This window comes from Triticum aestivum, chromosome 3B (assembly GCF_018294505.1).
Source record: "Triticum aestivum cultivar Chinese Spring chromosome 3B, IWGSC CS RefSeq v2.1, whole genome shotgun sequence".
NCBI classification, from domain to species: Eukaryota; Viridiplantae; Streptophyta; class Magnoliopsida; order Poales; family Poaceae; genus Triticum; species Triticum aestivum.
This window is the reverse complement of record NC_057801.1, coordinates 357,124,390-357,152,319: the sequence shown is the minus strand read 5'-3', so window position 1 is coordinate 357,152,319 and position 27,930 is coordinate 357,124,390. Positions and strand designations below refer to the sequence as shown.

Sequence of the window (27,930 nt, the reverse complement as noted above, 5' to 3'; positions counted from 1 at the left end):
ATCCATATCAACTACACCATGTCCGATCGTCACGTGAGATGGAGTAGTTTCAATAGTGAACATCAATATGTTGATCATATCTACTATATGATTCACGCTCGACCTTTCGGTCTCCGTGTTCCGAGGCCATATCTGTTATATGCTAGGCTCGTCAAGTTTAACCTGAGTATTCCACGTGTGCAACTGTTTTGCACCCGTTGTATTTGAACGTAGAGCCTATCACACCCGATCATCACGTGGTGTCTCAGCACGAAGAACTTTCGCAACGGTGCATACTCAGGGAGAACACTTCTTGATAATTTAGTGAGAAATCATCTTAAAATGCTACCGTCAATCAAAGCAAGATAAGATGCATAAAGGATAAACATCACATGCAATCAATATAAGTGATATGATAAGGCCATCATCATCTTGTGCTTGTGATCTCCATCTTCAAAGCACCATCGTGATCACCATCGTCACCGGCGCGACACCTTGATCTCCATAGTAGCATCGTTGTTGTTACGCCATCTATTGCTTCTACGACTATCGCTATCGCTTGGTGATAAAATAAAGCAATTACAGGGCGTTTGCATTTCATACAATAAAGCGACAACCATATGGCTCCTACCAGTTGCCGATAACTTTGGTTACAAAACATGATCATCTCATACAATAAAATATAGCATCACGTCTTGACCATATCACATCACAACATGCCCTGCAAAAACAAGTTAGACATCCTCTACTTTGTTGTTGCAAATTTTACGTGGCTGCTACGGGCTTAGCAAGAACCGTTCTTACCTACGCATCAAAACCACAACAATAGTTCGTCAAGTTAATGATGTTTTAACCTTCGCAAGGACCGGGCGTAGCCACACTCGGTTCAGCTAAAGTGAGAGAGACACACACCCGCCAGTCACCTTTAAGCACGAGTGCTCATAACGGTGGAACCAGTCTCGCGTAAGCGTACACGTAAAGTCGGTCCGCGCCGCTTCATCTCACAATACCGCTGAGCCAAAGTATGACATGCTGGTAAGCAGTATGACTTGTATCGCCCACAACTCACTTGTGTTCTACTCGTGCATATGACATCTACGCATAAAACCTGGCTCTGATACCACTGTTGGGGAACGTAGTAATTTCAAAAAAAAATCCTACGCACACGCAAGATCATGGTGATGCATAGCAACGTGAGGGGAGAGTAATGTCCACGTACCCTCGTAGACCGTAAGCGGAAGCGTTATGACAACGCGGTTGATGTAGTCGTACGTCTTCACGATCCGACCGATCCAAGTACCGAACGTACGGCACCTCCGAGTTCAGCACACGTTCAGCTCGACGACGATCCCCGGACTCCGATCCAGCAAAGTGTCGGGGGTGAGTTCCGTCAACACGACGGCGTCGTGACGATGATGATGTTCTACGGGCGCAGGGCTTCGCCTAAACTCCGCGACGATATGACCAAGGTGGAATATGATGGAAGGGGGCACCGCACACGGCTAAGGAACGATCACGTAGATCAACTTGTTTGTCCTAAGGTGCCCCCCTGCCCCCGTATATATGCCCCCGTATATAAAGGAGGGAGGGGGGAGGTGCGGCCGGCCCCCTAGGGGTGCGCCTGGAGGAGTCCTACTCCCATCGGGAGTAGGACTCCCCCCTCTTGCCTTGGTGGAGAAGGAAAGGGGGGAGGGGAAAGAGGATCGTTGTGGGACACGGCTCGCCACCAAGGGGGTGACGACCCGTCCCTTGCCCATTTGACACCACACCCGGATTTCGATGTGGCGCGTCGCTGAGAGGGTTACGTCCCAACGAAAATCTTTTAGGTTTCATCTCCATAAGAGTGACTGAGTTTTTTACCAAGCCTATCAGAACCCTCCTCCTTTACCCGGGCTTGGAACCGGCGATGTTGAGACAACATAGGCGGAGTTGGCTATCCCTTAGACTATAAATACAAGAAAGAAATCACGCGTAAACCCAACAATGAGAAACTCACATACAGATGAGATGCACACACGACAAGAGGTCACATACCACATGAGGGGCAAATAGGTCCTTTCAGATGTCATTTAACACCGTTAGGGCTTAAAATTGGTAGTGTGTCATAAAGGAAATTTAGTGTTGGTGTTCAATAAGTAAGGGAAAAAATTCAGTCAAATAAGACAATATTTCAAGACAATGTTAAATAAGGAATTCTCTCTAATTAATGAGCTTGCCTCCTCTTTCAAAAAATAAAGTTATTTTATCAAAAAAGAAAAAAGTTGTAGCTACATGCTTGCATAGCATCTGACCGGCATCCAGATGATAGAAACAGGTCAAGATCTTTACAGCATTCTTGCATAGCATCGATCAGCCATTTGGATAAAACAGTTGATAGAAACAGGTCATGATGTTTACAACATACCTGTCACCGCAATAACCAGAGTCTAACATCTATTGAGATCAAGTGGTCAGTCGGTGCCATGATGTTATACGGGCAACGTTCTAAGCAACTGAAGAGCACGATTCCAGTGTGGGCTTTCCACATGGACAATTCGCTTCAAAAGAGGCACTGCTCCAGCAGCAATTATTGGCGGGTGATTCTCTGGATCCAAGCTTAGGTTATACAAGACAGCTAAACTAGCTTCCAGTACATCTCCTTCACCCTCTTCAAGCATCTTTACCAGCGGAAATATGCCTCCAGCTGTGGCAACTGCTGTTGTGTATTCCATGACACCTCCAGATATTATCCTGTTCAGCTCTATTACAGCTTTTCTTTTCTTTTCAGAAGAAAATGAAGTCATCATCTGCTCAACTAGCCTGGGAATAGTATGGTATATAGTTATCTCCATGCCTATATCACCAACACTCCGATCAACCAAGCCCCTTGATTCTAGCTTAATGAGGCATGCTGTGACCCAATCCTTTGACTGTAGGAGAACACTGGACTGGAGCGTTCTTCTTAACAGAGCAACAATTCTCACACTATTTATGCTGCGAGCAAAAATATCAAAGTTCAATAACTTAGTGAGTAACCTCACAGTTGCACCGACGGCCTGGCTGACTTCAACCATAATAGTAGGAGGCTCATCAAGATTCTCAGGATTGCATGTTGTCCCTGTTATATAGCACACAAAAATACAAAATTACTTCACAGAAGCTGTGTATATGTGATGGCATTATTTATAGACTGCAAGCACACACACTAAAAGGGAAGCATTGTTTGACCAATAATACCAGTCAGCAAAAAACTTTTAAGCAAAACATTCAATAGAAAAATTGGTTCAATAGCATCAATCTTGGTAAAATTTTATTTATGTCTGATGTATTTACCACACAAAATATCACTAGAAGCTATCTTTCGCATCTAAACAAAAATTAGGTTACATCACCACACCAAAGCAATAAGTGCACGATGATTATGTACAACCGAATGGCCTTATTCATTTGCTCCTGTAAGACTCACGAAGCTATCTTCCTTCCACTTTTGACTTCAGAGTGGAAGTAACCAAATTCAAAACTCGATCTATTTGGTGACTGGTTACAAAATAAGTCAAGAAGTCTGCATTTGCATCTGTAATGTTTATGCATAAATGAATCAAACTAATTACCATGAATAACCCCCATTTCTAGAACAGCTTCAATTACTGACTCAGTGCGGGCAGCAGTCATTGCAGTGCCATGTTGCTCACAAGCTGCTAAATGCTCCAGGAGAGTAGCACATTTTTCTTGCAGGCTTGGAGATGATTCCTTGAGAACTTTGATTAAGCGTGAGATGACATCAAAGTCAAAGATTGAATTGCTACAACTGTTACAGTCATCAGTAACCGATGTTAATAGCATTAATCGAGGTAATAGAAACACATCAGCAGGTCCACCACAGATGATAAAATCAATTCTCTGTACGCACTTTCTGGAGAAATAATTACAGACGATTTAGTGTATTACATTAGCTTCAGCGGAGAACATGGCTACAGAATCTGTCATTAAACTAGTACTCCCTCCGTCCGGAAATATTTGTCTTCAAAATGAATAAAATTGATGTATCTATAACTAAAATAAGTCTAGATACAACCATTTCGAGGACAAGTATTTCCGGACGGAGGGAGTATCAACTTCATGGATTCAATCTACAAATGTAATTATTCTACAGTATGCAAGTTTGAAAAGTATAAAATGATATAACTCTTGCTCCTAGTTCTTGTAAACAGCTTGCTATGACATGGATTCAAGCTTTTCCAAGAAGAAGACTTCTTTCACCAGAAAAAGTACAACTCCCATCAAAATAATATACTTTTACTCCTGTCCCAGTTAAATGTGATACAGTACCAAGAATTATTATCTTTCTGTCGATAACCCAAATCACTACTGTGTATTGAATAGGAGTGCTGAAATGATATTGAGCAATGAAGTAATTTTTTTTTCCGAAAAGGGGGTTTACCCCAGCCTCTGCATCAGAAAGATGCATACGGCCCATATTATTAATAAAAGAAAGATCCAGCAACAGTCTCCAAGTCTCGCAGCAGGAAGTAAACAAATGCTCACAAGAGCGAAACAAAAAAAGGCAAAGCCACAACCGGCTGGCAAATAAAAATAGGAGCACTACATGCCTATCCTATTACATGACCGCCATCCAAACCGGTTGAAAATATCCCGAGCTACCATCTCCCATCGGGTAGACGCAGTAACCAAATGATATTGAGCGATGAAGTAATGTGTACAGGGTAATAATAAAGGCATTAATTAGTAGAAAAGCTTAGGTAGTCCATTTCATTTGTGATTTCAGAGACCCCAGTGCTTAACCTCAATTGTTAGGAGTACCGTTGACAGATTTAATATGAGGACCATAATTCTATAGAGAAACTTCATGTGTGCATGAAGCTAAAACATCACTTGCTTACAGATAGAGAGGGCAAAAAGTGACAGTTTGTTTTTGTGAACTTCACTGAAGTAAATGATATTCAGGAATCTAACAAGGCTTGAACGAACCTATCCAACTCGTCTTGTTTCAACAAATTTTGGGACGTTCCATTGAGCTCACCATCTACATTACCTTGACTGCACTTCTCATCGTCCACTATATCCTCAGACCCAGTACTAGCATAGTAATCAGGCTGATAAATTTGAAATATTGTAATTCAGGTTCGTTGAAACACAATAAAGTACAATTGACATATTAAGAAGCCTAACTAACCGCAGTAATCATGCTGACCTCCATATCAAGTATTCGAGTAAGTATATGGATTATCTGAATCATAACTGCCAAGTTAGTACGTGATAATGGCAATATTACACTGGAATTTTAAAAGTTAAACTGATAATATTAAAGGTTGTGAGTTGTGACCTTCTCCAATTGTTCTACTGGGGTATTTGAATCCTTCAGTACATTTACAAGCAGCTCTCGGCCATCTTCTACTCTGATCTTCTCACAAACTTTGGAACTATGTAAAAAAAGGAGAAATAAAGAACATTGATTGTCATCAAAGGAAAACATATGTAATGCAAAATCATAAACCTATCAGAATTTTGTAGAAATAATAACTGATCATGTTGCACCCATATCAACCCTATATGATATCTGGTCGGCGGCGGCGGCGGCGGTCGGCCGTCCTTCTCCTCCGGCAGCAAGGGCTGCGGTCGGCACAGGTCGCGGGCGGCTGCCTCTTCTCCGGCGCGGGCTGGCGAAGGTGGCGGCACGGCAGCGGTATGTTCGACCCCCTCCTCTACGGTCGTCGTGGCGCATGAATCGGCTGTTGGTGGCGGCTCCTCTTGCGCTCTGGTTTGGCTCGGCTGGCCGGTGGGTGGCATGGGCGCCGTGATTTGGAGGTGCCAGATGGGGCGTCTTGGGTGGCTGCAGCTCGGCTGGCCGCCGGCGTTTCCCCTGCTCAGATCTAGCTGACGGCCGCTCCTGCCAAAGGAGCTTGTTCGGGTTGGAAAGAGGGGTCTTTGCTGCCCCTTCACTGGTTGACGATGTCAGTGTACGGCGGCGGCGGTCGAGGGGTGGTCTCGAATGCCGGGGCGGCAGCCTCGGTGGTGGGAGACGCGATGCTCGTGGGCGGAGCTCGCGGCTCGGATGTTGGCCGGTTACCATGGTCGTGCGGGCAGCGTGGTAACTTGCGTACGACGGTCGGTGGCGGTGGTTCTGCAGCGTGCTTGCGGCACTCCGTCTCGGAGGCGAAGAGGGCTTACCGGGTGAAAACCCTTTCTGGCTTTGCTAGGACGGCGGCGGCGGCGCCTACGGGCGTCATCTCCTTCTTGAAGGTGTCGCCGTGGTTCCTCTTCTTCCTCCGTGTTGCTCCGGGGGAAACCTCGATCCCTTGATCGGGCGGTGGCGGTACTTAGGTGCCATGACCTTGTTGAAGCTCCGCCTTGGAGTAATCGGTTCGTCGTGCAACGCTCCGGCTCTTCGCAGTGATTCTTTCACGGTTGAGGCCTCCGGCGACTTCAAGCGGGGCTCTCTCTTCCTTCCTGTAGATGGCTTGGAGTTGTGTGGGGTGGTGTAGCTGTTCTCAACATTCTTGTATCTTGCCCTGTGTGTGTTGGTGTGGAGTTGTATGAGGTTGGTTGTAACTGGATCATTGCTTTATATATAAACCGGGGCGAAAGCCTTTTTCGGTACACACTGTAAAATACCATGCATAAGATATTCGACATAATTAGAACAAACGCCACCTTGAATTTGTCCATGCGTCAAACCGCCATGTACGTTATGGATTACTTATGTTGGCCATAGGATTCAGAATCGGACTGACCTACACAACAGTATGAACCAAAGGAAGAGGGCTCAATTTGGATTACTTATGTTGGCCGGAGGATTCACGAGTGAATACAACGTCACGGGAGGCTGCACCGGGATCTCGTGCTCCTTCTGTAGGCAGCCGGCCAGGTCCGTACGCGAATGGTCTTCTTACTCCCCAGGTCCGGCTCAGGTCAAGCCATCGAGGAGTGCATACTGGTACATCGGGTGCTCTCTTGCTTGGAGGAGTTGGATCTGTCGATCTAGCCAGGTGACCAAGATATCTAGCAGGGCGAGCCTCGCCCAATGAGCCACAACACCTCATTGTGGAGAAGCCGGATGTCATGCAACCTAGTGGCGGTCAGCTTCGCTCCCCAGAACATCAACCGGTTCGGCGCTCCGGTGGTGTATGGAAGGAGTCCTTGATGCCCGGTGTACGTCCGGATGTCGGTGCAATAGAACCAATTTGGCTGCCACTTCTTGACAGTGTCTGGCTGCGCCAACTTGAGTACTTGTCCTTGGGCTTCAGCTGGATGCCAGCTCCACCTCTGATGGACAGGTGGTTGCGGCTCTTGTGCACCTTCACCATAAAGAGCTTCATCCAAAGGCCGAAATGGGGCAGAGACCCCAAGAAACACTCGCATAGCATAATGAAGCACACGATGTGCAGAATGCCGTTGGGCTTGAGGTTGTGCACCTGGTTGTCTTAGAGCATCTCCAACAGCAGCACTAAAATAGGGCGGTTTCTGCATCACCTCAGCCAAAAAAGGAGCTCCAACAGCAGCCCTAAACACATATTTTTGTGGTCCCACTTTAGGGCTGCCCAAAAAACCAGCTCAAGGTGATGCAAATTTCGATCACGCAGCCGGCTGCCCAAACACAAAAACGGCTGCGACCCACATGCCGCACGCACCTGAAACCTCCCAACCGCTCCCTCCCGCGCGTCATGTTCTCTACCACGAGCCGCCACCGCCTAAACCCACTGCCGCACCATCGAATCCACCGCCGTCGTGCCTCGCCGCCGTGGATCCAGCACCCTCCTCCTTTCTCCGGCCACCGGCACTGCCGTATCCACCACCACTGCCGCCGCCAAATCCGCGGCCTGCCACCGCCAAATCCGCAGCTTGCCTCCACGAAATCCCACTGCCCCGCCACTGAATCAGACAGACGCCATCGACCCTCGCCACCGCAGATCCAGCTCCTACCGCCTCCCCCCGCCCCTCTCGACCCCTCTCGACCGTCAGAGCCACCATCAGGATACCGCCACGCCGTCCGAAGATCGAAAGATCGCGGAGAGATCTGTTTCTTGGGTTACCAACTCTCGGCCTAGCGGCGGAGAGGAGGGGGATGTTGGTACGTAGAAACCTTAGCTCTAGAATGACCTATAAAGTATCTGATGCCCCGGTTGAATGGAGTTTTTTGAGAGCCATCCTTCTTAGGTTGGGCTTCTCCTTGGCATGGGTGGAGATGGTTATGCAGTGTGTGAGTACAGTAAGATACCATGTCAGGTTTAATAATTTTGAGACGGACGAGATTATACCCACTAGGGCGCTTTGGCAGGGGGGCCCTCTCCCCTTGTTCCTTCTGTGTACTTCGCAATATTCACAATATGCGGAAGTCCTTGGCAATATTCTGAAAAGGTACTGTGTAGCTTCGAGCCAGCTAGTACGTGAAAGCAATTTCTCTATTTATTTCGGTCCTAATACTGAAATTACAACCAAGGCCGAAGTTTGTCAGATATTGAACATTCTCACCGAGTCATTGTCAGATAAGTATCTAAGTTTACCATTGATGGTGGACCTGGAAAGTTCGGACTGTTTTATGCATCTTATTGATCGGGTCTGTCAAATGGTGAATGGTTGGAAAGAGAAGACCTTGTCCCCAGGTAGCAAGGAGGTGCTTCTGAAAGCGGTTGCTCAAGCAATCCCAACATATGCAATGTCTGTCTTTAGGCTCCCAAATACAATCTGCAAGGGAATCACCGACGCGATGGCGCAATATTGGTGGGGTGATGATGAAAACCAAAGAAGAATGCACTGGCTAGCATGGTGGCAAATGTATATTCCAAAGGAGAAAGGAGGAATGGGATTCAGAGATTTATGTAGCTTTAATAACGCTCTGCTAGCGAAGCAAGTTTGGCGACTGATTGAGAATAATGATTCTTTATGTGCTAAAATTCTTAGGACCAAATATTATCCTGATGGCAATATCTTGTCAGCAAAGTTGAAGAAGGGCTCTTCATATGTTTGGCAAAGTATATGCTCGGGTATTGAAACCTTTAACCAAGGTTGTATTTGGAGAACTGGGAATCGTTTAACAGTCAATATTTGGGATGATCCATGGATTCCTACTAGTTTGGGATATTTTTTGGTAAGTTGATGCTCACAGAATTCTACGAATTCCGCTACCTAATGGGGAGATGGAGGATTTTGTCGCTTCGCAGTACACAAAGTCGCATAACTTTTCTGTACGATCAGCCTATTACCTGGAGTGGAATAGTTGGTATGGAAGCAAGTTTGAAGGAAGCAACATCTAGGGTGGCTCAGCTATCAACCCAATCTGGAAGCTACTATGGAAACTGAAAGTCCCAGGCAAAATTAAGGTTCATGTGTGGCGGACGTTACATGGAGTTATTCCGTGTTAATCTATTCTTGCTAACCGGCATATGAAAACTAATACTGCATGCCCTGGAGTTATTCCGTGTCAATCTATTCTTGCTAACCGGCATATGAAAACTAATACTGCATGCCCTGTGTGTCAGGAACGTACTGAAGATATCGTCATGCTATGTTTGAATGTGGTCGAGCGCACAAAGTTTGGGAGAACCTAGGTTTATTGGAGAAAGTGGAAAAAGCTCTCAACTTTGATATGGCTGGCTCTGCTATACTAGATGAATTGATTTGTAGTTCGAGTGATGATCCATTATATCTTGCTCAAATCCCTGTACCATGTTTGATAGTGGTGGCTAGCTGGTTTTTATGGTGGGAAAGACGACAGTGTGCAAAAGGAGAGAAGATCACGATGCCTGATCGTTCTGCCTTATCAATACAAGCTCTTGCATTGAACTTTCACCGGGCGGCTACTATAGGTCATCCGGCAAAGGACGTGATGTGGGCTAGACCACCACTGGGTACAGTCAAATTGAATGTTGACGCATCACTTGAATATGAAAGGAATATAGCTTCCACTGGCATAATTCTGAGAGATGTTGCTGGAGATTTCATCGCAGCAGAGATCTGCTACTTGGGGCCAACAATAGATGCATATACAGCAGAAGCTTTGGAGATGAAGAAGGGGTTGCAACTTGCAGATTCTTTGGGCATTCATGATCTGCTGGTTCACTCTGATTGTGCAGAATTGGTTAAGGAGATTCACAAAGGAGCGGTTAATTCAGTAGCAGCCGGCAACTGGCTATATAAGATTGCCATGTCATCAAGAGCTAGCATATCATTCACTCATATCTTAGGCTAGTGATTTTTTTCACTTTCTCTCTTTCTCTTTCCTCTCATTTACTCATTCTACCTAGGAGCACGTGTAGAGGCTGGCTCTTGCATTAGAGCCCACTCTCTCCCTTTTTGCTTGTCTCTCTCCTCCACCTAGGCAAAAATGCCATGTAAGCGGGCTTATAGCCCACTATTGTCTTCCTCTTAAAGATTGTTTTGATACTTGTAATAATTTTGGGCATGTTGTTATTGAGCATTGCGCGCGCGAGTCGAATCGCGTGGCTCCTGAGCTAGCTAGAAGGGCTAGGGTTGATCCTCCGTGTGTGTGTCGACGGACGAACCTCCCTCTTTTATTCATAGTCTTATGGTGGATGATGTATCTTTATTTGAGATGAAATAAAAATAGCCATGATGGCATTTCCTCAACAAAAAAAGTATCTGATGTCCCCGAGAGGGTCCCTAGCTCGCCTAATATACCTAGCCGAGCTAGGGTCACATGACTCGAGCCAGCTTGTCTGTGGGTTCGTGCCCTTCGGTCCAACCAAACCATGCCACGCGTCGGCGGCCTTCTTCCAGGTCTTCCCAGCCGCAACCCCCGAGCAGACTCCCAGACCTATGCGGTTGGGTTGGAGCCGTGTGCCAACCGAGGGCTAAGGTCTCGAAAATGAAAAAAAGAGAAGGACAAAAAACATGTTTGAATAAAGAGAAGACAATAATACCTGACACTTAGTTTTTCCAATGCATAAGCACTCGCTTCTCTGACAGGTACATCATTATGCATCAGCAACTGAAGTAAAGATTTCACAGCCCCAGCTTCCATGAATGAAGTGCGCATGTGTTCATTTACTGATGCATCACCGATTGCATGAGCAGCCTTTGCAATTGCAGAGACATCTTGGAGACCAATTATTAAAACTAGCCGTGCAACACCATCTATCCAAGGTAAGATGGTGTAGTGATCATTCCTTTGAGATCCAGATTGTTCTTTCCCTTCATAATCAAACTCAATAGCTCCAACGCGTGCAAGAAATTGCTGATTAGAACGCCCTATCATAGCATTAATTTTAGCTTCATCTGGTTCTGCTTTCTTCTCATTTGGAATCAGGCCAAGAAGCAATTCAGTTGCACCATATTTTGAAGGCCGAGAACTCCGTTGAATTTCCGAGCCATCAGGAAAAGAGGGCCATGAATGAGGTTGAGGTCTGAAGGCTTTATAAGCGGATGAGCCAACCAGAGGAATCCGGACTAGACCCTGATCCACTATAAGGGCATGGTAACTATCATCCGTGGATAGTTCCACGAGCGAACTTCTAGCTTCCTTTCTGATAATTTTATAATCATCGTCTTTGGTTTGCAGAAGATGAACCTAAAAACAATTTGAAGATAAATTTAAAGGAATGCTAACAAGTATATTTAAGCAAATGATATTGGTAGACTGTAACCCAAATAGGTAACCCACTAAGATTTTAACATAGATTGCAAATACAAATGAAATAACGACAGTTGTCAATGTAGCTAATGGAAAATTTAATATCCAGCAAGAAAAGATACACATTTGAGAACTTCATATGCACCAACAGGAAGTTCAGGCACTGGATGAAGACGAAATAACAGAGTTTAGAGAACGTACATCTGCCATAAGAATCTCATACAAAATAAGTGCCCAAAATCAAAATAATGAATATTACTTGTACTTGATAAATTACCACTTGAAGGATTACCCAACCACATGTTTGGCTGGATACCCCCTTGAATTCCTTACACTTTTTATTGGTGGATGATGTAAAAATAATTTGAAGCTACTGAAGCCTGGTTTATGCTAAAAAATTGTAGCAACGACAATTCAGCACGGTGCTAGTGCAAAGTAAATATGTAATTTCATATTACTTTGAAGAGGACAGATGTATATTGGGTAGGCTCAAACAAGTTGGGGTAGGCTCTTGGGTGAAATTACATATTTACTTTGCATGCCGTAGAGCAGAAGTGACCGATGGCGACACCACTGCTCTGGTGAAAGTGATCTTCAGGTACAGAAACGTGGCGACCAAAGGTGACATGAGCGTGACGGACAAGGACACCATGGTAAAGAGGCCAGAGCACGCGTCGGAATGGTCGGTGGAGGTGGAACCAAGGCGAGCCCGTGTGGAGGCCGGTAGGACATTGTCGCAGCGCAGGCGGCTCTGGAGCAGGGCAAGCACCAGGAGGCGGTGGAGATATCAGAGAGCCGTCAGCTGGCACAGGAGCAGATGGAGGCGGCAGGGGACGGCAACCCCGTGATGGTGTTGCTGGGGCCAAGCTGCACGACATGCAGAGGCGCTGAACCGGCACAGCTACTTACGGCCAGAGCGGGCATACATGCTCGCCGGCATGAGCGCGCACATGCAGCAACGCGCCACCTCTAGGCAGATGTATATGCCAGAGGACGAACAGACGTCAGTGTCGGCAGGAGACGACGTTGTCATAAGCGACGGAAGCCATGCGTGCTATGTTGATGCGCTCGTGAAAGGCGCGGGAGGTGTCAGCCGAGCAAGTACACATTGCAGAGCGGGCAGACACCTTGGCCATGCAGGATACTGGTTAGCCTTCTAGGAATCCTAGTATAAAATTCTATGGATTTACATATTAGACATGTAGTGGTGCCTGGTCAAGTGGCTAGCTCATAAGGATGTGGCACATGAGGTACTCAGTTTGAACCCCAAAAGACGCCCCTTTTTCCTTCCTAGTTCTCCACCCCACATGCTGACAAGCAGGCACCACGTAGCCAGGGTTAATGATACATACCTAATTAGCACTGTATTTGCACGGTCACACAAGTTTTGGAACCGGTTCACTGTATTTTTCAACTTCATGCACCAAAGTGATCATCACACGCAACTTCATGTACCACCAATGTATTTGATTCTGAAATAAATTGCATTTGTTTGCATACATCCACTTGAGATTATTTTAAGATAGACTACTAATATTTGATATTATTACAATATGAGGACTATTCCATTGCAGAGTAATAAACTTATGCGCAGAGCATCCATGGTAAGAGTGACTTAAAGTTCTGGCACAGGTTAATGTGATGCAAGCATGTGTAGACATTAATTGATTATTTAACAAGAACAAAATTGAGCCACAACTTACCAGTTTTGGAATTACACCAGCTTCGACCAGAGCTCCATGATAAGAATGACTTAAAGTTAAATATGATGTGATACTAGCAGCAACTTCTTTCACTTTTATGTCTTCATCATCTAGGAACCTAACTATTGGTATTAGCATATCACTCCCCAAAAGCTTGTATCTCAAATTTTCATCAATAGAAAAGTTCCAAATGGTACACAAACACTGCTCCTTTATCTGCAAGAGAAATAAAGAATGTATGTCTGGAGAAGTCATTACGTAGTTCAAGATTCTTCCATAATGAAGTTTATCTGCCTGTGTCATGTGGGGCATCCCCTATAGGCGTAGGGAAAGCCAGACGAGTCAGGCTAGGGCTGGCAACCAATCCAATCAAGGATTCGGACCTACTTAATTAAAGAAAGTAGGAGTCAGTTATAGGGAGTCCTAGTTTTTTTTTAACCTGAATAGGGAGTCCTAGTTGTGTACGTATAGGAATCAGCAGTCAGCATTAGGAAAGTACAAGTCAAAGTTTTGCATTTGGAGTCTGTAATGCAACCTCTACATAAGGAGGCAGCCATGTGACACCTAGGCATCGAGAACAGTATAAGAGCATCTCCAACAGCTTAGCCTAAAAATGAGCCGAATACCTAAGACCTGAAAAATTAGGCTTTTTGCCTCAAAAAAGGGCTCCAACAGACCTTTATGGGTTGCTAAAAATTTAGGCTATAGCCTATATTTTACTATCCGATTGGTAAATATAGGCTTCCATTAGTCCAAAGCCTAAAACCAAAATCACGGCCACAGCAAAGCAACCACCGTGTGGTGAAGTTTCACCGCCACCGCGCCGACCGATTCCGGCCGCCGGCTACCCTGAGCCCCACCGCCAACGCGCCGCCCAATTCTGCCACATGACCGCCCCGAGCTCAGAAGGCACTCCGGTCCCGCTGATTCCAATCGTCCCCTAGCCACGTCGTCACCCAAGATGAGCCCCAAAGCCTCATCGCCGCCCACCGAGCTCAATTAGGAGCCGGACGACGACGCACGCGCAACGGCAGCGACCCCCGCTGAGTCGGGCCGAGTTGTTGGCGCTCGGACACCGCCGCGACGCCAGACTAGGCAGCACCCCCAGCTCCCACTGTACCTCCCCCCCCCCCACCCCCCACCCCCCCAGCTGCCTTTCCACGGCCTCTACGAGCATCCCGGCCCCGGCGACCTTCACCAGATGAAATCGAGTTCGGCGCCGCATCGCTGTCGGATATGCCTCTTGGATCTTCAGCTTTTATTTGCTTTTGAAAATTGAAGTATCCCATTTTACGTTTGTCATAGAAGTAGACAATTCTTTGCCTAGCTAAAACCTTCTCTCTACACGCCTAAAACTGTTTTTGGGTATCCAAATTTTAGGCTAGCTGTATAAGGGGTTTACTGTTTATTTCTCTTGTACCATATATCAAGCCCTTTGGGCTCATCGCAATATGAGTTGCCTTTCTTCTAACATGCTACCAGGCTACATTTCCCTCCAGCCGCCAGGGCAACTCCTCCTCTGCGTTTGTCCGCCACCGCATCTCTCTCTCTCCCTCCTCATGGTGCCTTCCCCTCTAGCCCAATCTCCTCTTGTTAGAATTAATCCAAGGCGCATATCTACCATCCGAAGACCAAACAATCACACGAGGCACGACACCGAGATTTGTTAACAAAGTTCGCCGAACTTGGCTACATCACCTGGGCCTAACTACAGGCGCTCCTCCCTGTGATACCGTCACAATACCGTACCCCGGCCGCCCGGGCGCCGACACACGCCGTCGGGTCCCCCTGCGTGCCTATGCTATTATGTTGGCATAGGTTACGTCGTGTGTCTACCCCTCGTTATATAAAATGCCTAGCATACAAGAATCCTACTAGGACACTACACCATACCCTGTCTACACACCGTACGATTCCAAGTCCAATTGTAACCAACTTGTACATAATATTTCACACAATTCTAACAAACTCCATGAAGCAGCACAAAGGTCGTGGAGGAGCAACTCCACCTTGCTGCTACAAAGTGAACAGCACAAGTGTTGAAGGAACAGCTTCAACGTGTTGTGCTAGATATTGCTCTAGAGACGAATGTAGGCCGATAGGGCAGCAAGAGTTCAATCCATAACTCCTAGGGCACAAGATCTACTCCAAGATCTTAGATAAGAACAACAAGTTCTATTATAGGTAGTGGGTACATAGTCTGCGTTACAAAGTAGAGGTGAGGACCTCTATTTATAGGGCTTTGGGAAGCCTTTATATACTTCTACTTATAGCTGGAACACTCTAGAAAACATTATTTAGGATTCACCATTCTACTCACAGCTACTTATAACTAGAGAACTCTAGAAACAGCAGGTAGAGTAGAAAAGAAAAGAAACACTACACTAGAGTGGAAGCATCTAGAAGTAGCCAAACAAATCTGACATACGATATATTTTTTTTCATCTAGTGTTCCTCATCATTCTCTTCTGGTTGTTTGGAACTCGCCCTCGAGTTATCTTCATAGAGCGCTTCTTCTGGATGGTAGAGAGTCAAGTCCGCAACATTGGAAGTGTTGGATATGCCAATGTTGCTTGGAAGATCTATCACATAAGCATTATCATTTATCTTCCTCATGATAGAGAAGGGCCCATACCTTCGCTGCCTAAGCTTCCCCTTAACACCTAAAGGCAGCCTCTCTTTTCGGAGGTAGACCATCACCTTATCACCAACTTGGAATGATTTTGGCCTCCTTTTGCAATCAGCAAGTTGTTTATATTTCTGATTTTGTGCTTCCAAAACACCACGAATCTCTTCAAATAACTCAGTGTAATTATCAGCAAAGGACAATGCTGATTTTGAGTTTCCCCTTGATGGTAGCTTCACCAGGTCCACCACATGTGTTGGAACTTTAGTGTAGACAATGGAAAAAGGGTTCCTTCCTGTGGATCTATGCTTGGAGTTATTGTAGGAGAACTCTGCAAGAGATAGGGCCAGGTCCCATTGTCCCTTTATTTCTCCACAAATGCAACGGATCAGATTACCCAAAAACTTGTTCACCACTTCCGTTTGTCCATCTTTTTGTGGATGAGCAGTGCTAGAAAATTTCAATTCAGTGTTGAAATGCTTCCACAAAGTGAGCCAAAATGCAGCAAGAAACTTGCTAACACGGTCTGAGACGATGGACCTTGGTACTCCATGAAGTCTGACCACTTCTCGAAAGAATAGGTTTGCCACATGATGAGCATCTGTTGTCTTGCGGCATGGGATGAAATGAGCCATCTTAGAGAATCTATCCACGACCACAAATACAGCATCACTTCCTCGTCTTGTTCTTGGCAAGCCCAAGACAAAGTCCATAGAGATGTCCTCCCATGGAGCGACAGGAACAGGCAAAGGCATGTATAACCCTGTGTTCTGGACTTGCCTTTGCAGGTTTGACATATAGGGCATCGCTGAACAAACTTTCCAGCATCTCTTTTTAGTTGTGGCCAAAAGTAGCGAGCTTCCAGGCTAGCGATAGTCTTGTCCCGTCCAACATGGCCACTAAGATCACTTGAATGGAGCTCTCTAGCCAGCTTGTCACGTAGAGAACTTCTTGGAATGCACAAACAATCATTTTTGAAGAGATATCCATCTTGCATCAAATAGTCATCACCTAATGGTTGGCCATTTGCTTGCTTTACCCAAACATGGCCAAAGTCTTCGTCACCCTCATCCAACTCCTTTATTTGATCCATGCCTGAAAGTTCAGCTTCAAAAGAAGTCAAGAGGCATGCACGACGACTCAAAGCATCAGCCACTCTGTTAGTTATTCCAGATTTATGCACGATGAGATAGTTAAATCTCTCCAGATATGCTGCCCATCTTGCTAGCATGCGGTCAACATGCTTTTGATTTCTAAAATGCTTCAAGGATTGATGGTCGCTATAAACAATGAACTCTTTAGGCAGCAAATAGACTTCCCAAGTTTTCAAGGCTCTGAAAACGGCATATAATTCTTGCTGATAGGTACTCCACTTCTGTCTAGCTTCACTTAACTTCTCACTAAAGAAAGCAATGGGCTTCCTTTCTTGAGATAGGACAGCTCCAATGCCTACTCCACTTGCATCACACTCCAACTCAAAAGTCTTGTTGAAATCAGGTAGCACCAAGACAGGAGCTTGTGATAGTTTTTGTTTAATCTCATTGAAACTAGCTTCAGCTGCTTCTGTCCATTGCAACTTTCCTTTCTTCAAACACTCGGTAATTGGTGCCATGATAGTGCTGAAATTCTTCACAAATCGCCTATAGAAAGTTGCAAGGCCATGAAAACTTCTTACCTCAGAAATGGTCTTCGGAGTTGGCCATTCTCGGATTGCTTCAACCTTAGAATCATCAACATGAATACCGTCACATATTACGACGAATCCTAGGATAAGAAGTTGTGTTTGTAGGAAAACACATTTCTTCAAATTGACGTAGAGCTCATTTTCCCTTAGTACTTCTAGCACCTTCCGAATGTGATCAAAGTGTTCATCCTCATCCTTGCTATAGATCAAGATGTCATCGAAATAGACCACAACAAAGTGGGACAAGAAGGGTCGAAGGACTTGATTCATTAAGCGCATAAAGGTACTTGGTGCATTTGAGAGTCCGAATGGCATGACTAGTCATTCAAACAACCCTTCCTTTGTCTTGAAGGCAGTTTTCCATTCATCCCCGCGTCTGATACGGATTTGATGATATCCACTTCTTAAATCCAGCTTTGTGAACACTCTTGCTCCACTAAGCTGATCTAACATATCATCCAGACGGGGAATAGGGAATCTATACCTTACAGTGATCTTGTTAATGGCTCTACTGTCCGTACACATGCGCCAAGATCCATCTTTCTTAGGCGCGAGCAGGGCTGGTACAGCACATGGGCTAATACTTTCTCGAATGTGCCCCTTTTGCAGCAATTCCTCCACTTTCTCCTTCAATATATCATGCACCTTTGGGCTCATTCGATAGTGTGGAAGATTAGGAAGACTTGCTCCCGGAATTAAGTCAATCCTATGTTGAATTCCTCTCATCGGTGGCAAGCCTTGTGGCTCTCCAAGTATGTTCTGAAATTCTGCCAATAAACCATGTACCTTTGCTGGAATTTCAACAGTCAGGTGCTCTTCTCCTTTTACAACAAGTGCAGCACACAAATCTGCCTCCTTCAAGTCTTCCATAAACTCATGAGAGGTATCAGAGATAGTTAACATAGTTTTCCCCTCCTCCTTAGAGGTATTACCTTCGGTTTTGTTTGGTAAGATAATGATCTTTCTCTTGGTCCAAATGAAAGAGTAAGAATTTTCCTTGCCCTTGTGTGTAGTATCCACATCAAATTGCCAAGGCCTCCCAAGAAGAACATGGCTGGCATCCATGTCAACCACATCACACAACACATTTGAGCGATAATGCTTGCCCAAAGAAAGTGGCAGGTTGCATTGTTTGGTGATCCTCATATTCACTCCTTTCTTGATCCACCCAATAGTGTAGGGGTTTGGATGATCATGAATATCAAGCTTTAAATGGTTCACCAACTTCTGGGAGATAAGATTCTCGCAACTGCAACTATCAATCACTAATTTGCATACCTTGCCATTCACCGTGCATTTGCTCTCAAATATTTTCTTCCGTTGTGTGTTGTCAGGTTGTAGTGTGGAACATAGGAGACGTTGAATCACAAATACCACCTCTTCACCTTCTTCTTGACAAACCTCTTGCCCCTCTGCATCTTCAGATTCGTATTCTACCTCATCGTCTTCACCATCAAGGATAGTTGTGTTAACAAACCTCCTCTGGATATGTGTCCCTCTTCGCCACATTTATAGCATTTTGGGCCTTCATTGGACTTACCCTTGCCTCTAGTTTGCTTCTGGATGGGTCGTTTTGCCTTAGGTGGAGCGGTCTTTTCTTCCACTCTATTAGCTGACTCCTAGACGAGCCTTCGGTATGAGGATATGGAGGCTATGGAGCCTTAGTTGCTTTTCTTGTCCTCACAGACCTCTCGGCCTTTAAGGCTAGAGCTTGTGCTTGATCAATGGATCAGATTTGTTGCATCATCAATCGATCTTAAATAGCATCATTGAGACCATTGATGTACCTTGCAACTTGTTGATCTTCAGTTTCAGTAAGGTTGCACCTCACTTGTAGCCTTGGAAACTCCTCCGTATAATCTGAAACAGTCCTATTTCCTTGAGCACAATTTTGAAATTGGATAAATAGGATCTGGTCATAATCAGCGGGCAAAAATCTCCCTTTCAAGAGACTTTTCATTTGCCGCCAAGTTCTCACTCGAGGTTCTCCTCTCAGCCTGCGCTTTTCTTGAACGCGATGCCACCATGCACCAGCTCCTCCTTTCAGCTTGTATGCGACCAAAGGAACTCTACGATCTTCCGGAACCTCCATGACCTCAAAGAAAGTCTCCACTTCATATAACCAATCTAGGCACCCTTCAATATCAACATTTCCATTAAAAGTTGGGATCTCAGCTTTCACCTTGTATGTATCTCTTGCATATGTAGGGCTGGGTACTCCCCGATATGCGTAGAGATCTGGTTCTTCAAGGGCATCATCATATTCTTCACCTTCAGAAGCTTCAACATAAATTGGCCTTCTTGAAGCACGTTGAACAGCACGTTGTTGTGGCGGTCTTGCTCCAAGATTACCTCTCCTTTGTTGAACATCTTCTTCTTTAGATGAATCTCCTTCATTGGCAGCAGGGGGGACACCCTTTCTTATCATCTCAACCAGCTGGTCAAATCTCCGATTAAGATCTTCACGCGGCTCTTTGATTTGTTGTTCTGCAGCATCCATCCTCTTCTCCAATTGCTGCATTGCTTGCTGCAGCTTGCTCTCGAAGAGACAGCAAGAATTAGTATGGGTCAACGAGGCTCTGATACCACCTGAAGCAACACAAAGGTCATGGAGGAGCAACTTCACCTTGCTGCTACAAAGTGAGCAGCACAAGTGTTGAAGGAATAGCTTCAACGTGCTGTGCTAGATATCGCTCTAGAGACGAATGTAGGCCAATAGGGCAGCAAGAGTTCAATCCAGAACTCCTAGGGCACAAGATCTACTCCAAGATCTTAGATAAGAACAACAAGTTCTATTATAGGTAGTGGGTACATAGTCTGCGTTACAAAGTAGAGGTGAGGACCTCTATTTATAGGGCTTTGGGAAGCCTTTATATACTTCTACTTATAGCTGGAACACTCTAGAAAACATTATTTAGGATTCACCATTCTACTCACAGCTACTTATAACTAGAGAACTCCAGAAACAGCAGGTAGGGTAGAAAAGAAAAGAAACACTACACTAGAGTGGAAGCATCTAGAAGTAGCCAAACAAATCTGACATACGATATTTTTTTTCATCTAGTGTTCCTCATCACTCCACCTTGGCGAATATTCTCCACCACCTTGGATTTGTCCATGCGTCAAACTTCCATGTACATTAGACTTTGAGTTAGGCCATGAGTATCGCTGCTGCTCCCAGACTCCATACCTGCAATTGTAGTCCCTTCTTGTCTTCCCCACAATCACAACTCGAGCAAAATTAAGTTGATATTTACTCTACTTTGTGCTCCCAACTTTCGGAGTATCCGTTCGACACCATCACACACCGATCACTGTCTACGTGTAAGTGAACAACTCACATATTGGACGCCACAAATGAGTTACCCAAACTCAACATCTTAGCTCTTTCTTGACTGCCGGTTTTGAAATTGAAGGAATTTCACCGTTGCCCTGTGCCACCCGAGTCAAATTCGCAGTTGTCTCACCCTTTTCCTGATAGTCTTTGAAATGTCCCACAGCTATAACACTTCGCCTCCTTCTGTACTTGTCATCCACACTTTGCCACGTGCACTAAACACCGCAGAATATACGGTCATGTACTCTCTCAACTTTTGACAAATTCAGACTTCCGCCACTTTCTCAGATTCTCCATGGTCAACTCATGTCAATCAACCGGCCCCGATAGACCCAGTCACCAACTTGAATCTGGTACTCACCAACATTGCTTCAACACCCTCTGCACACTTCATCCGACCACCAGTGGCTTGGTCTGTCGCTTAGTCCCGTCCTTACCACAAGCCTTGCCGCTATCACCACGTCGAGCATCTGCTGTCCTGGTCGGGTCTCCCATGTAGCTAGCCCACACTGTCTCAACCCCCACTGTAGAGAACCACCGATCTTCACCGACCGATGCCGAGTATCACATTTCCATTACACCACTGGTACCCAGTACAAACCACATGTCTCTTGCTTTCCTGCTGAAATAGGCTGCGATTCTCCGAATCCCCACACCGTAGCCCCTCCATCGGTACAGAGTGAAGTCTACCGCTAGACTCTAGCTCCACCTTCAACATGACTCCATGTAGATGCGCCTTGCTATCCCTCGCCCTGTCGACTTCAAGCTCTCATGTGTACACTGCCTTGAATCAATCCTGCGCCATAGTCTTGTCGAAGCCGCACAAGTCCTCAGGCCTGCACCACGTGTTTCCACGCCCCAGAAGTCGGTCACCATCAGCATCACGCTCCTGTGTTGTTGTCGCTGAAATCACCGTCGTCTTCTGTACCGACCAACATCCATGTTGATCCACCAGACTGTCCAAGTCACTGCCTTATATGTTTGACCCCGGCCGAATTTGTACGACTGCAACCATGCTCCACCTCACGCCGTATCAGCCAGCAAATCACTATGCATTCCTCGACGCCCATGTAGAACATAGCCCTTCAACGGAACGCTTCCTTGGCTCATCATGTCTAATAATTGTCAAATTGCTGACATGTACCTTCACTACAATCACCGTCTGTCCACTCCTATGGAACAATGCACACGTCGGATATAGCTTCTGATCAGTTCATGTCCGCTTACGACTTCCAGACCTTCATGGATGTGTTTTTCATTCCTTCGATTATATAGCCGGACAACTCATGAAAAAACTCAAACCATGCCAATGTCTTTGTCTCCGAACAACTCGACCATGTCATTGTCTCCTTAGTACTACGACCGAACCAACCAAAATGATTTTCCGGTAGCTTCACGTACATAGCAAACAAAATCTTAAACATACCAAACCACATACCAATGGATTGGACGTGACCCCTTTGCCTTGAAACTTGTGCCTCCTTTTTCCACAAACAAATCTCGCGTCACGGCTTGAACTTCCATGCACCTCAGCCGGCTCGGCCTCTCGTACTTTCATGGGCATAGTCCAGGATCCCCTGTTGGCTTGGACAGCCCTACCTAGGCCAACCCGCCAGCTAGCTTGGGCCACATTGCTGCCTGCCCACTTGGGCCTTCTTGACGTGGTCTTCGCCTGGCTTCGGCCACGTGCATCACGCCGACGCGCCTCTGCTAGCAGCTGCCCAAACTTTGTCGTTGTCTAATTTGATCTAGATCCAATCTGCCCACAAATACCTGCACCGAGCCGATCTCACCCCAAGCACGGCGTTCCTGCCACCGCCTGCTTATTGATGTTACTGATCCCGTCGACAACTGCGATTTCCATGGACAAATCTTTCACCGATCAGCCCATAGCTTTGATGATCGATACTTTCACACGCATTCACACCGTCTTGACGAAGATCCGTCCTATAGATCATCTACATTTTCCTCACAATCTTTGCAAACTTTCCTCTGATACCACTTGTTAGAATTAATCCAAGGCACATATCGACCAAGCAATCATATAAGGCACGACACCGAGATTTGTTAACGAGGTTCACCGAACTCGGCTACATCCCCGGCATGACTAGGCGCTCCTCCCCGTGACACCGTCACAATACTGTACCCCGACTGCCCGGGCGCTGGCTCCCCCTGCGTGCCTAATGCTATTATGTTGGCATACGTTACATCGCGTGTCTACCCCTCATTATATAAAATACCTAGGATACAAGAGTCCTACTAGGACACTAACTGTAACCTACATTGTACATAGCCGCCGCCTCTCCTCCTGGTTACGCCCTACTCCAGGCCGCGACCTGCTCCCCCCCCCCCCCCCGCTGTCCCCTGCGACACTTACCGTGGTGTGTGGACTAACTATACTCAGAGGGCTGATGATGGTGCTCGGTCTGTAGCTGTCCTCTTTGTCGGTGTCCTGCCTCAGTTCTCGTCTGAGTTTGTGGGACTCTTTACGGCCATCCAGAAGTGGACTCACCTTCGCTAGCGTTATCGGCCCTCGGGTGAAACTATGCACTTGTCACTAGTTCGCCAGGAGAATGCACTTTAGCAGGCTGATGCCACTGTCGACGAGTTTTATGCTCGGAGTTCTTCTATCTGGCGACAGCTCGATTCTCCTCACTGCTAGTGCCTCTTGTCCGTGTTGGCAGACTTTTCGTTCGGACTTGGAACTTCACCGTGTTTATGAGTTCTTGACTCAGACACTGTAAGGAGTTTGAGCCACGATGCCCCAGCATTCTTGCCTGTGTCCCTCGTGTCACTCTTGTGGAGGCACTCTCAGAGATCTGCACAGAGGAGATTCGTTTATGTGGTGCTGGTCTGTTGGAGCTTCCCTTAGTGCTTACTGCTCGCTCACCTGCTATACCACCTACTGCACCGGCTGCTTCCCGCTCTCGTGCTCCGTCTCTTCTACCGGCTCCCACAGGCAATTGAGTTGTCATCCTCATCACTGCGACTTCTGCAACATGGATGGTCACCTTGAGTCGAGGACTCGAGGTTATTTGGACAAACAGGCCCTTCGAATGAATCACTCCGCAAACTTCTGGGTCAGGAAAATTTATGAGCTTATGAATTTTGGAGGGTGCAATGAGCTAGCTTGCAGTAACATTTGAAACTGTTCACCGCCCAAAAAATGCAAAATCTTTGCATGTTTACTTGTCAAACGTCGGATCAAAGTCAGAGTGGTTCTGAAAAAACAAGGACTTATTGACAATGACACCTGCCCCTTTGGCTGCAGCGACCAAGAAACAGTTTCCCACCCGACTTTGAAATGCAGCAGGGCGGAACATATATGGGACATTCTCGGCATCCAAGTGGATGAGGCGGATGAGCCAGCTGACATATTCACTGGCAGGCAGAAGCTCCACTGTGAACAAAAACGACGCTCCTGGGAACTGATTACAATCGCTGCACTGTGGTCTATCTGGTTGGCGAGGAATCGAAGGGTCTTCGACGGCATTACCGTCCCTCCAGCGGTAGTTGCGAAACAATGTGCAGGCATGGTAAAATCTGGGCGCACAGGGCGAAGAAAGACGAACTTCTTTCTTTGGATTGAAGATTGGGCAAGCTTTTCTAGTTCTATCTCTCCCTTGTTCCCCTCTCCTTCTCTTTTATGATGTATTCTCTACTCTCTCTGGTGTGTACCCCATTGTGTAAAACTGCTGCTCCGTAAGCGCTCTGCTTACGGGTTTATTTTTGTGAAAACTTGAAGGTAGGGGTCGGCCCTCCCGTTTTACTCAAAAAGAGAGAGAGAGAGAGATGTCATGTGGGGCAGTTAATTAAAGGAAGAAGTAGTCACTTATGGGGAGTCCTACTCGTGTATGTATAGGAATCAGCAGGCAGTATTAGGAGAGTATAAGTCGTTTCATATTTGGAATCTGTAAGGCAAACCTCTACATAAGGAAAGAGCCGCGTACGTAAAGTCTAGGCATCAAGAATTAATAAAGATCTAGCTCCCTATCTCTGCTCAACAGCTACTCCCCGCTGGAAGATCGCCGGTCCTGCAGCCCCACCAGGTCATGGAATAGCCCTGCGCAGCAAGGGTTCTTCCAGCCTGGCTATCCATAGTCACCATTTACCAAGCAAGTCAGAAATGGCAACAGTTGTATCCTTTTGCAGTCAAAATGGAAGAAAGAAGAAAACCTTCGATTGCTGGTGCTTACGTTGCAGTTACCTCTGGGGTTATCGTGGATTTACGGATACAGCTAAAGATTTCTTCCATTGCTCCACTCTCAATTGCCACATCCCTGTATAACTTCACTGAAGTTATATTATGCAGAAGGCCTGCCGCTGCTTCACAAGCACGAGCAGACTCTGACTTTAGGAGGCTGATGATGAGGTTGATGCAACCTGGGAACTGCATTATCTCATCGATGCACTTCTGTCCACCAAGGGAGTAATGCCGGAGTGTGCAAATAGCATGTTCCCTATCACGAGCGTCATTATCCAAGCCAAGCATTCGGACAAAGAGACCAACATATGCAGATCCTGAATTTGCCATGCTCTCGGGACTACCAACATCCTAACAGAAGCAAGCAAAATGTATCTGACATTTCAAACCGCAACAAAAAGAAAGTGAATGCACAGAATGTTCGTGCTACAGATTTAATATTTGTAACATAAATACTAAGACGTAAGACTCGACAAGACCACAACCACAAGGGTCAATTTTAGTTGTTTTCTGTAATTTAAATCACAAGCTAAGTCAAGAATCATACAGTGGGGTTATCTCACCTATCTGATTGTGGCTCATGCCATCAGAACTCTCCCCATATAAAATACTCCCTCCGTAACAAAATGTAAGACGTTTTTATGCCATATGCAAAACCAAAAAACGTCTTACATTTTGGTACAGAGGTAGTACTTGCGCTCATTCACAAGGAATTGACACAGAACTTACTATATGCAGATATGGAGCATTTTGATTATTTTGATGTCAAGCAATCCTCAGAATTCAAAAAGGCGGATAATTTTTTTATTGGGAAGACAGTAGGAAAGGTCCTACTGTATTAACATAATGTATTACAAGAGAGAAACAGTGTATACTATCACAAAGAAAAATATTGCTTGCCATTTCACTGGATTACTAGAGCAATTCTTGGTTAAGAACTCTCCTACAGTTTTTCTTCTTTGACTTATAACTCTCCCCCATTTAGATATGCTTTATGTTGAGTGTTACTTCCAATCATATGCACGAATATGTCATAATGTCGTGTCACTATTTGATCCAGGTCAAGTTAGTAAAGACTAAAGATGGTTGCAGCTTCATCTGGCACCCAAGAAAACTAGCAAAAACAACTCAAGCAAGTGAGCAGCCTAGCCATTGCTTCTTATGACATACTCCCTCCGTCCGGAAATACTTGTAGTTGAAATGGATGTATCTAGATGTATTTTAGTTTTAGATACATCTATTTTCATCCATTTTGATGACAAGTAATTCCGGACGGAGGGAGTACAAATGGGGAATTCTGAGTAAGGCGTACGAAATTATGAACAAACACCTTAAGGCCATATTGTGAAGAGGACGAGAGCTAACCTGTCCTGCGCTACCATCAGAAGCGGAGTATGTGCCGACCAGGAGAAAGCGACCGCGACCCCCGCCGTCGGCGGCTAAGGAAGGGAAGCGGTAGTGGAGGTGAAGATGAACACCGTGATAGTGTCGGTGGTTGCGCCGGAGGCGGGAGACCGGGCGAGAGGTTCGCAGCGTCGGCGAGGCGGCGTCGAGAGCCGGAGGCATGGCGAGAGTTCCAGAGAGTGGAGAAGTGTGCGTCACGTCGTGTTGTGACGATAGGATTGGGAATTGGGGAATGCGCATCTTTGGAGCACGAAATTTTTAAAAACTAAAAATGGTATTTTTGAAGTTTTAAAAAGGATTGACTTTTGTTTCTATAAGTAGTACCTATGGACATTGTCCAGCAACCTATAAAATGTCTACTCCTAAGACCTCATTTGGTAGAGGAGTTTCGAAGGGGATTTGAGAGGATATTCGCTCGCGAGGCTCGGAAACCTCGAAAATCCCCGGCGGCCCATTTGGCATGCGGGGTTTTGTCCGGGCGAGCCCCTCCGATCCCCGTCAAACCCTTCCAAACTACGTGGTTAAGGAAACACGCCTCTGCCCTCAGGGGACGAGACGAAACAAGACAGAGCTCATGGACGTGTAGCCGCCGACGCGCCGCCGCCGACAGCTTTCAATGCGTTGAGTGCTCATATCTGCGCTGCACCCTCCCGTCCTCTCCATGCCACCCCCTACCGTCCCCCATGGATCCTTCCTGTAGACGCCATGGCCACACCTACCCCTCACCGTCACTTGACTTAGTGGTGATCTGATGTTGCACGCTGTCCTCCCCCTGCAACGGATCTTCTTCGCTCCGTCCAACCCTCGTGCATTTCGTCCTTGCCTCTGCGCAGTCCAACCTTTCTGGTGTCAGGGCCGGATTTCCAGAACATAAAATCCCAGCAAATGACCCTTATGTCATCACCAGCCCCAGGATTATTGTTGCTGGTGGACACTTTCTTGATAGATAATTCCAAGTAGTTATAAGAATTTGAGTACAAGACCATCAAGGTCCAATGAATATCACAATGATTTCTAGTGGTGGATGACGGAAGCGATTCGTGGACCTCCAACGTTGTGGGGGTCCATTCCCACAGGAACAGCTGACCTGGTTAACTCCTATCTCGTGTGGCTGCTATCTTTGAATCCTAGGTTACGGGATGTCTTCGTAGTACTCCTCTCTGAGTCGTGATCTGGCCAAGACAATAGCCAGGGACAAATCAGTGAGTACGTTTCAATGTACTCGCAAACATGATGAACAAAACATATACCCAATGCATATGCTCATGATGAATTATATTATATGCATGTGCTGACTGAAAATTAAAGCATGACATGATAAATATTAATACGGTGCGGAAGAATAAATAAATCATGTTAGTAGTAAATCAAACAAATGAAATGGAACGACCGCCCGAGGAATTCCA

At 46.0% G+C, this 27,930-nt stretch overlaps 1 protein-coding gene across 7 annotated transcripts; it reads right to left on the bottom strand.

Annotated features, from left to right (window-relative positions):
- Positions 1 to 2,115: 2,115 nt before the first annotated feature.
- On the bottom strand, positions 2,116 to 26,812 carry LOC123069896 (uncharacterized). Of its 7 annotated transcripts, none has more exons than XM_044492858.1 (9): positions 26,486 to 26,791; positions 25,124 to 25,471; positions 13,270 to 13,485; positions 10,857 to 11,503; positions 5,303 to 5,399; positions 5,171 to 5,206; positions 4,948 to 5,072; positions 3,570 to 3,871; positions 2,116 to 3,076 (listed from the first exon to the last, which is right to left on the bottom strand). In XM_044492858.1, the coding sequence occupies exons 1-9, from the start codon at positions 26,762 to 26,764 to the stop codon at positions 2,448 to 2,450; spliced, it is 2,679 nt and encodes an 892-aa protein (XP_044348793.1). In that variant the 5' UTR covers positions 26,765 to 26,791; the 3' UTR covers positions 2,116 to 2,447. The 7 variants fall into 7 exon arrangements, with proteins under 7 accessions (XP_044348793.1, XP_044348796.1, XP_044348792.1 ...); XM_044492861.1 differs by having other exon boundaries at positions 5,153 to 5,206; positions 25,124 to 25,495; positions 26,486 to 26,781; XM_044492857.1 differs by having other exon boundaries at positions 5,153 to 5,206; positions 26,486 to 26,781.
- Between the last annotated feature and the right edge of the window lie 1,118 nt (positions 26,813 to 27,930).